The sequence below is a fragment of the Rhinopithecus bieti genome, unplaced genomic scaffold, assembly GCF_001698545.2.
Source record: "Rhinopithecus bieti isolate Rb0 unplaced genomic scaffold, ASM169854v2 scaffold_29928, whole genome shotgun sequence".
NCBI classification, from domain to species: domain Eukaryota; kingdom Metazoa; phylum Chordata; class Mammalia; order Primates; family Cercopithecidae; genus Rhinopithecus; species Rhinopithecus bieti.
Window position 1 is genome coordinate 1,251,463 of NW_016814053.1, and position 10,492 is coordinate 1,261,954.

At 39.4% G+C, this 10,492-nt stretch overlaps 1 protein-coding gene across 1 annotated transcript in view; it reads right to left on the reverse strand.

The window, feature by feature from the left end:
* Nucleotides 1-10,492, reverse strand: part of POLE2 (DNA polymerase epsilon 2, accessory subunit) — a 41,404-nt gene that overhangs the window by 7,322 nt on the left and 23,590 nt on the right. Inside the window, exons 9-15 of the mRNA XM_017849479.1 lie at nt 5,368-5,540; nt 4,728-4,817; nt 4,506-4,560; nt 3,869-3,928; nt 3,706-3,783; nt 1,178-1,286; nt 174-350 (exon numbers count right to left, since the gene is read on the reverse strand). Of these exons, the coding sequence (XP_017704968.1) occupies nt 174-350; nt 1,178-1,286; nt 3,706-3,783; nt 3,869-3,928; nt 4,506-4,560; nt 4,728-4,817; nt 5,368-5,540 (742 nt within the window). The remainder of the gene's footprint in view (nt 1-173; nt 351-1,177; nt 1,287-3,705; nt 3,784-3,868; nt 3,929-4,505; nt 4,561-4,727; nt 4,818-5,367; nt 5,541-10,492) is intronic.

Genomic DNA, 10,492 nt, shown 5'->3' on the forward strand with positions numbered 1-10,492 from the left:
GTTAGCCAGGATGGTCTCGATCTCCTGACCTCGTGATCCGCCCGTCTCGGCCTCCCAAAGTGCTGGGATTACAGGCTTGAGCCACCGCGCCCGGCCTAAATACATATTTTAAATTAAAAAATGCACTCTAATCTTGACAAATAATGATTATATAAGATTAATTACATTCTTACAGGGTTTATGCAGAGGCATTCAGTATTGGTCATAGTGAAGGGATCGTATTTGTCTGCAATGACAAGTAGATCAGGCACAGGATACACTCTCAAAGCATAGTCATATGCCCAATACACTGGGCAGACATAAAGAGGTAGGGGAGTCAGATGTCCTTGGGATAAGATAGTCTTTACAAACTACAAAAAAGCACAAAACAAAGCAAACTTCAGTTCATTTGCAAAAGTGAAAATAGCTAAACAAATAACTTCAAATTAAACCAAAAGGAACCAGAAAATTTGAGAAACAACTAGGAAAGCTTTGACTCACAGAGCTTTGGGAGACACTAATTTAAAAACGAAATGAACTATTCTGTATTTTAGGGGAAAAAAATCTATGAGTTTTCATATAATAACATATATATATACATCATTATGCTGCCCAGGCCGGTCTCAAACTCCTGGCCTCAAACAAGCCTCCCAAAGTGCTTGGATTACAGGCATAAGCCACTGCGCCTGGTCCATAAACTTTAAATATTATAAAATGAGTAACACAAATGCTCTGTAACATCTATTTCCATACTTCTCAAACGGAGGTATATGTAACCTGGGATTGACAACTGTATGTGAGGGAACCTTGAAGCTACAAGATAAATACTGCACATTCTTGTGATATGGACATACTATATAAAATATGTAACCAATGGGATAAATAAGAACAGTTTATTAAAACAAATATACATATATTTTAAAGTATGATTTAAGAGTTTAAAAGGTAAAACACAAAGCTTGAAAGAAATTTTCTGCTTATTCTCAGCTTTTCTCTGTCCTTTAGGGTATGCACTTTGGTAGAAAGCTGTGAAACACTGACTTCACTAACAAAAATTAACTTACTGACAAAAGTATGTTCAAACTATTTTGAACCATAAATAAATGTCCTAACCCAAGGACAAATTATTAAGTGGCTTCATAAAATTTTATATAATGCAACATGTAAGACAGTTTAATAAAAAAGATGTTTCACTTACATGATTAGGAATAGCCAAATTGCTACTAGGAAAACGGACGCAGTTTCTGCACATTTTATTTACTAAATCTTCACGGAAGACAATCATTTCCTGTGTACAGTACTGAATTCTGAAATGAAAACAGTAGTTGAATTTGACTTCTCAGAAAAAAATGAGATTAATTTTAAAGGTAAAATCTCTTAGAATACAACCCCATTCCCACATCAACTGTTCACCACACAAAACTTCAACCAGAGTCTGTCTATTCATCCATTCATTTAACAGCTATGTATTGAGCTCTTAATATGTGCCTACCTCATTCTAGGGATTAGCGAACAGAAACAAGAGATCCCAGCCCTCATACAGTTTACATTCTAGTGAGGAGTGGGGCTAAGAAAATAAAAAGCAAACATAATTATATAGTATGTTTTAAGATAATTAAGTGTATGAGAAAAAGACAGGCTAAGAGGGATAACATATGTAGGAAGAGAGAGCCTAGAAGGCTGGCATATTAATAGGATGATCAGAACAGGCAGGGCTCATAATTTAGTATGACTTGAGCACAGGCTTGAAGCGGAAGAGGGACTTAGTCAAGCAGATATCCAGAGGAAGCGCACTGCAGGCAAAGGGAACAGATGTAGCACAGGCCCTCAGACTGGAGCTCGCCTGGCATCCTTGAGAAACAGAAGAGAAGCTAGGGTGGCTGGAGTAAATGGGGAGGAGAGGAAATCAGAGAGAACGGGGCCAGATCACACAGGGCCTTGATTCCTACTGCAAGGATATGGCTGTCACTAAATCACATGAGGGGGCCCTTTTTCCAGGATCAGGAAGATGGACTGGATATGTCTTATGCTTTACAGGATCACTTTCACACTGCATTAAGAGTAGAATATGGAGGGGAAGGGGTAGAAGCTGGAGACCAATTAGGAGGCTATTGTAATAATCCAGGCCAACAAGATGGCAGAGTAGGGCTCCTCAACCCCTGGGCCACGGACTGGTAGCAGTCTATGGTCTGTTAAGAACTGGGCCACACAGCGGGAGGTGAGCTGCAGGCTGCAAACAAGCAAAGCTTCATCTGTAGCTACAGCCACTCCCCATCAGTTGCATTACATCCTGACCTCTGCCTCCTGTCAGATCGGTATGGGCATTCGATTCTCACAGGAGCATGAATCCGGTTGTGAACTGCACATGTGAGTGAGCTAGGCTGCACACTCCTTATAAGAATCTAATGCCTGATGATCTGTCACTGTCTCATCATCCCCAGATGGGACCATCTAGTTTCAGGAAAACAGGCTCAGGGCTCCCACTGATTCTATATTACAGTAAGTTGTATAATTGTTTTATTATATATTACAATGTAATAATAACAGAAATAAAGTACACAATAAGTGTAACATGCTTGAATCATCCCAAAATCACCCCCAGCCCCTGGGGTCTCTGGAAAAACTGTCTCCTGTAAAACCAGTCCCTGGTGCCAAAAAGGTTGGGTACCACTGTGGTAGAGGGTTGTGGAGGTGGAGGTATAGACAGGTGGCAGATTCTGGATATAATTTGAAGTTAATAGGACTTCCTGAAAAAACATATGTGAGAGAAACCCTAAAGTGTTTGGCCTGAACAACTGGAATAATTGTTATTCAGGCCATGAAGGTGCCACGAACTAAGATGGAGAAGTCTACAGAAGAGGTTAGGGGCACTGGTGGGGAGGAAGATCAGGAGTTCACTTAGGTTGGGATGGTGATAAGTAGGCAACTGGATACCTGAGTCTGGAGTTTGGAAGGTAGGTTGAGGTGGAAATATAAATGTGGGAGGTGTCAATACACAGAGGACACTGGAGAAGGCCAGCAAAGGAGTGAATGTAGGCAGAAAAGAGAGGCCAACCAAGGCTGACTCTGACAGTATTCCTACAGGAAGAATTCATGATTACAATGAGCAATACCAACAGTAAATAAGTAATCTTTGTATTCTTCCTTTGTAACCTTTCTTAAAGGATGTGTAATAATAGTATCTATTTTTAAATCGCTATCCATTATTCAAGAGTCTGAATTCACTACCAATAAATTATTTAAATATAGTTAAACTATTTTCAAAGTTTTGAGAAACCTAAAACAAAAATAAATTTTCTTATATTTATTCCATAACAGTTGAAATTCAGAGACACACTTTAGGAATCAAGTTAGGTTTTTTTTGCTGTTTTTTTTTTGTTTGTTTGAGACAGGGTCTCACTCTGTCGCCCAGGCTGCAGGCTGGAATGCAGTAGTGCATTCTCAGCTCACTGCAACCTCTCCACCGACCAGGCTCAAGCGATCCTCCCATCTCAGCCTCTTGAATAGAACCACAGGCGTGTGCCACCACACCCAGCTAATTTTTGTATTTTTTGTAGAGATGGGTTTCACTGTGTTGCCCAAGCTGGTCTTGGAACTCCTGAGCTCAAGCAGCCTGCCTGCCTCGGCCTCTCAAAGTGCTGAGATTACAGGTATGAGCCACCGCAGCTGGCTGAGTTATTTTTTAAATGAAAGGAAAAATGTTTAACACAAAATACTAATTCTTACCTACAAGGATTAGTAGTAAAAACTGAAAATGGTACCCTTTGTCTGAATTCATTAGTGATGCTTTCAGCAAGTGGTGGCCTATAAAAACAATTTATGTGATATAGTTTATCTTTTAAATTTTACAACATTTTCTACACTGTTGCAAAATTTGAACAAAACTTACCTTGGTAAGATGGAACCAAATCCAGGATCCTCTGGACCAGGTACAAACACAAAACGACTACTGTAGCAAAATTCAACACAATTCATTTCAAAATATTATTGTAACACTATCCAATAGCTTAAAAACAAGTTATTCCCTTTGTTTTCACTTTAAAATTAAAAAATGTTTAAATTTCATGCATTATAATAAATGAACTATTAAGTCTCCAGACCAACACTGTCTAGTAATGTGATGATAGAAAAGTTCTATATCCGCACTGTCCAATTGAACACTTGAATTGTGGCTAGCATAGCTGATGGACTGAATTTTATATTTTATTTAACTTCAATTAAACTTAAATTTAAAGAGACATGTGGCCAGTGACTATCATATTGGAGAGTGAAGCTCTAGACTCTTAAGAGTAATGTCACGAAGAAATTCCAAGTATGGCTGAAATTACCTCTATCCCTTTCAGTACTTTTCATTATAAACCTCTAGTACAATGTGAGGATAACTTTATCTCTTAGCTTTTTTAATTTTCTCAACTTTATCTTTCTTCCTTAGTTTTGTAATAATTATTGCTGATAAAACAAAATTCATTTTTTGGTTTTTTTTTAAGCAAAATGGTGAAAAAGATATATAGTGGTGAGATCATTACCTTTGGTGAATATCTGGGTATTCACATATTATATCTGCCAAGGTTTTTAGGGAATCTAAAATTTTAAAAAGGTATTGAATTAAATTTGCATATAATGCCATAAAAATTATATTTGATTAGACACAATTCTGTATATTCTTAATTAAAATATTATGGATAATTCCTTATTACTTTAGTTTATATGACTATAGAAACACTTCTTATTAAATAGACCCTTAATACCTTTCAAAGCTTGAACTTGATTTTTTCCATATGGTGCAGATGAAAAATTACCACACAGAATAAAGCAGGTTGGAGGTGCTGGTGAATAACCTAAAGAATAAAAGAGTAATGAACAATACTTTTCTAGTCTACAAATCAAGTTAAAAACCTTTAACTATGACTTTTAATAATAAAATTTATTTTAATTAAAATAACATTTTAATAACTTACTAAAATAATACTAATAACAGTACTCATTTATTGGGCACTTACTATAGGCCAGGCCTGCACTGGCTTAATTACTCCTTAGAATGTCCATATAATCTGAGACTTAGGTTAAATAACATGCCCAAGGTAATAGGCTCACACTTAAACCCAGTTTGTTTTTGTTTTTGTTTAGAGATGGGGTCTCACTATGTTGGCCAGCTGGTCTTGAACTTCAGGACCAATTCTTATTTATCATGACTATAAACACACACACAGGTTTTGTTCTTAATGTAAAAATTTAAGTCTTTAAAATGAAATCTAATTTAAATTATCTCATTGTTAACTCAGTGTTTTTTTTTAAATAGAATACTCAAAAGATAAATATAATACTCAAAAGTTTTAAGATATGAACCCTCATAAGAGTTCAAGAAAGAAGAAAAAAAATAAGACCTACCAGCAAACATTATGCGAAGTTTTTCCAATACTTCCACCTGGTCCAACCAAACATCAGATAAAAACACAAACATAGCATCTTTATTCTCCTCTTCTAGTTGTTTTAGTTTTGCAGAAGTCTTCACAGATGTATTAGAAGGACCTCCAAAAAAATTAATATTTCCATAGTATGCCCTAGATAATTATAACATAATTATCTTCTATATACTACTAGAGATATTTTCTAATAATTTTATACATTTAGCTTCTTTTATCTAATGAAGTTATTTTCCAGTGTAAATAGGTGAAAATGTACTCTTTGTAATACTTTAAAAGTACAAAGGTTATCTAAATATTCTAAAATAAGACAAGCAATATGGAAGCAGTAAATAAAATAATAGGCTATATCTGTGTCTTAAAACTGACTAAAGCAAACATTAAAATAACAATTTCCTATGTCGCTGAAAGTAAGAGAAATGAGTACACCATTTGAACAATACCTAATAGAAACCTCAAAATATGTGCTAACCATCTGCCCAAGTAATTCCACTTCTGGAATGGTTAATCCTAAGGAATTAAGGATATATACAGAGACTAGCCTATATCCAAGAACTGTGAAAAAAATTATTCAACGGTTCCTTCAAAGCTTGGTTTTATTCAACGCTCACCAAGCAAGGGTCAGTAGGAAAGTGGGTAATCTACACACTCCCAGCCTCGACCACTCTTGCCCAGTCTACACTGACAGCTTGCAGTTCCCAGCTTAAATGCAAATACCCCAGAGGCCTCCTCTGAGGATCACAAAAGAGGTTAGATTTTCCCATTATACACTTTCATAGGAACCTGCGCTTCTCCTTTGCAGATCTTATCAAATTTGTAATCAGGCCAGGGTGGCTCACACCTGTAATCCCAGCACTTTGGGAGGCCGAGGTGGGGGCATTGCTTGATGTCAGGAGTTCAAAACCAGCCTGACCAACATGGTGAAATCCACCCAGTCTCTACTAAAAATATGAAAATTAGTCAGGTGTGGTGCCAGGCACCTATAATCCCAGCTACTTGGGAGGCTGAGGCAGGAGGATCGCTTGAACCTAGGAGACGGAGGTTGTAGTGAGCCAAGATCGTGCCACTGCACTCCAGCTTGGGCGATAAAGCAAGATTTAGTCTCAAAAAAAAAAAATTGTAATTGGTCAATTGTAATTGGGCGATTCTTTCATGTCTGTCTCCCCCACCTAGTGGCAAAACAGTATGTGCTCAAAACATATTTCCTAAATGTCACAAATCATGCTATAAAACAATATTTCACAGTAATAGAAAATGTTGATAGCATATTATTAGATGAAAAACACGTACAAAGCAAGGTACAGTATGTATCCATTTATAGTACCAAAAAAAGGGAATATAGACCTCTGCATTCATGCATAAAAAGAAACTCTCCAGATACACATACATACCCTGTTATAGTTGATTTCCTTTTTTTTTTTTTTTTTTTAAAGATGGAGTCTCACTCTGTCTCCCAGGCTGGAGTGCAGTGGTGCATGGTGCAATCTCAGCTCACTGCAACCTTTGTCTCCCAGGTTCAAGCAATTCTCCTGCCTTAGTCTCCCAAGTAGCTAGGATTACAGGCACGTGCCACCACATCCAGCCAATTTTGTATTTTTAGTACAGATGGGGTTTCACCATGTTGGTCAGGCTGGTCTTGAACTCCTGACCCCAAATGATTCGCCCTCCTCGGCCTCCCAAAGTGCTGGGATTACAGGCATGAGCCCACCATGCCCAGCCAGTTGATTCTTGTTATTAGTGATAGTCATGTTCTATAAAATCTCCACAATGAATTGGCAAACACTGAACCACTGCTCCATGAGAAAATTTGTACATATATATACATGGATTGATTATAGTCTTAAGTCCTAAAACGAATTTATCCTGGTAGATTCTAATTTACAAATGAGAAAAGTTTAAGTGACTTGTCTGAGGTTGCTCCAAAAACAAGTGCCAGAGCTAAGATTCAAATGCTCCCCCCCCCGCCACCCCACTCACAACTGGCCCCAGGGCCAGAGCTTCTTGCACTACCCTGTATTGTTCCCTGCAGTCTCTGTCCTCTGGTCATCTCTCTTTTTTTTTTTTCTTTTTGAGATGAGTCTCGCTCTGTCACCCAGGCTGGAGTGCAATGGCGTGATCTTGGCTCACTGCAGACTCCGCCTCCCGGGTTCATGCCATTCTCCTGCCCCAGCCTCCTGAGTAGCTGGACTACAGGCGTCCGCCACCACCCCCACTAATTTTTTTTTCTTTTTTTAGTAGAGACAGGGTTTCATCGTGTTAGCCAGGATAGTCTTGATCTCCTGATCTAGTGATCCGCCCGCCCTGGCCTCCCAAAGTGCTGGGATTACAGGCGTGAGCCACCGCCCCTGGCCCCTCTGGTCATCTCTTAATGAGGCTGAAACAAGAGGGCAGTGTGGTCTTGTTCGACTTCAGCTGGGAACATGCATGCCAGGTGACTCAAAATGTTTTGCTGTTCTGCTGAGCATAAATGACTAAAGCACCTTTAGTATTGACTTTAGGAGGTACAAAAACATTTTAGCACAAATCTGTAAATAATGAGGATCTACTATATATGGACAGTCGTGCACAGCATAACACGTTTTGGCAATGACGGACTGCATATATGAGTGGTTTCATAGAATGACAATGGAACTGAAAAGCTCTTATTGCCTAGTGACATCTTAGCTGTCAAAATGTCCTAGTGCCACACATTACTGTGTTTGTAGAAACACTGGTGTATACAACCTACTGAGCTGCCAGTTGCAGGAAAGTAGAGCACATACAATAATGTACAATATGTAACACTTGATAACAATAATAAATGACTATGTTACTAGTAAATATGTAAACATTTACTGTACTTTTAATCATTATTTTAGAGTGTACTCCTTCTACTTTTTTTTTTTTAAGTTAACTGTAAAACAGCCTCAGGCAGGTCCTTCAGGAGGTCCTTCAAGAAGAACGCATTGTTACTACAGATGGCAGCTCCATGAATTATTGCCCCTGAAGACCTTCCAGTGGAAAAGATGTGGAGGTGAAAGATAGTGATACTGATGACTCTAGCTGTGTATAGGCGTAGGTTAATACATTTGTCTTAGTTTTTAAGAAAAAACATTTTTAGAAAATATAAAGATGGAAAAAAGTGGCTGAGCACAGTGGCTCATGCCTGTAATCACAGCACTATGGGAGGCTGAGACAGGAGGACTGCTTGAGGCCAGGAGTTCAAGACCAGCCTGAGTAACATAGTGAGACCCCCCCCCCCGCCGACTAATCCCTACACAAAAATTTTTTTAAATTAGCAGTCCTAGCTACTTGGGAAGCTGAGGCAGGAGGAACACTTATGTCCAGGAATTTGAGGTTGCAATGAGCTATAATCCAGCCTGAAGAGAGAGTAAGATTCTGTCAGTAAGTCAATTAATCAATAAAAGAAAAAAGCTTACAAAATCAGGATATAAAGAATTTTTGTGCAGCTGTACAATGTGTTTGTTTTAAGCTGTTTATTACAAAAGAGTCAAGAAGTTTAAAATTTTTTAAAGTTTCTAAAGTAAGAATGTTATAGTAAACTACAGTTAATTTCATTAAAAAAAATTTTTTTTTTGCTTCTTTTTTTTTTTGAGACGGAGTCTCGCTCTGTGGCCCAGGCTGGAGTGCAGTGGCTGGATCTCAGCTCACTGCAAGCCCCGCCTCCCGGGTTTAGGCCATTCTCCTGCCTCAGCCTCCCGAGTAGCTGGGACTACAAGCCCCCGCCACCTCGCCCGGCTAGTTTTTTTAAAATATTTTTTAGTAGAGACAGGGTTTCACCGGGTTAGCCAGGATGGTCTCGATCTCCTGACCTTGTGATCCGCCCGTCTCGGCCTCCCAAAGTGCTGGGATTACAGGCTTGAGCCACCGCGCCCGGCCAAAAAATTTTTCTTTTGAGACAGGGTCTTGCTTTGTCACTCTGGCTGGAGTACAGTGGCACAATCATAATTGACAGCAGCCCTGAACTCCTGGGCTCGCTCGAGCAATGCTGCCACTTCAGCTCACCAAGTAGCTAGGACTATAGGTACACGCTGCCACACCCAGCCAATTTTGTTGTTGTTGTTGTTGTTGTTGGTAGAGATGAGGTTTTTTTATGCTGTTTAGGCTGGTCGTAAACTCCTGGCCTTAAGCAATATTCACTTCAGCCTCCCAAAGTGCTAGGATTGATTACAGGTGTAAGCCACTGTGCCCAGCCTAGGTTAATTTCTTACTGAAGAAAGAAAACTTTTTTTGGCCGGGGGCGATGGCTCACGCCTGTAATCCCAGCACTTTGGGAGGCCGAGGCGGGCGGATCACGAGGTAGGAGATCGAGACCATCCTGGCTAACACAGTGAAACCCCGTCTCTACTAAAAATACAAAAAATTAGCCGGGAATGCTGGCAGGCGCCTGTAGTCCCAGCTACTCAGGAGGCCGAGGCAGGAGAATGGCGTGAACCCAGGAGGCGGAGCTTGCAATGAGCTGAGATCACACCACTGCACTCCAGCCTGGGCGACAGAGTGAGACTCCACCTCAAAAAAAAAGAAAACTCTTTTTAAACAAATTTAGTGTAGCCTCAGTGTACGGTGTTAATAGCCTACAGTAGTGTACAGTAATGTCCTAGGCCTTCAGATTCACTCACTACTCACTCACTGACTCACCCAGAGCAACTTCCAGTCCTGTAACTTCCATTCATGATAAGTGCTCTATATAGGTGTACCAATTTTATCTTTTACACCATAGTTTTACTTTATCTTTTCTACATCTAGATAGACAAATACTTATCATTGTATTACAGTTGCCTATAGTATTCAATACAGCAACATGTCATACAGGTTTGTAGCATACAAGCAACAGGCTGTACCATACAACCTTAGTGTGCAGTGGGCTATATCATCTAGGTTTGTGTAAGTACACTGTGATGTTTGCACAATGACATAATCACCTAACAACACATTTCTCACGATGTATCCCTGTTGCTATGTAATACACAACTGTATATACATATAAAAAGTAATGTTCTTTGGGAGGCCGAGACGGGCGGATCACGAGGTCAGGAGATCGAGACCATCCTGGCTAACACGGTGAAACCCCGTCTCTACTAAAAATACGA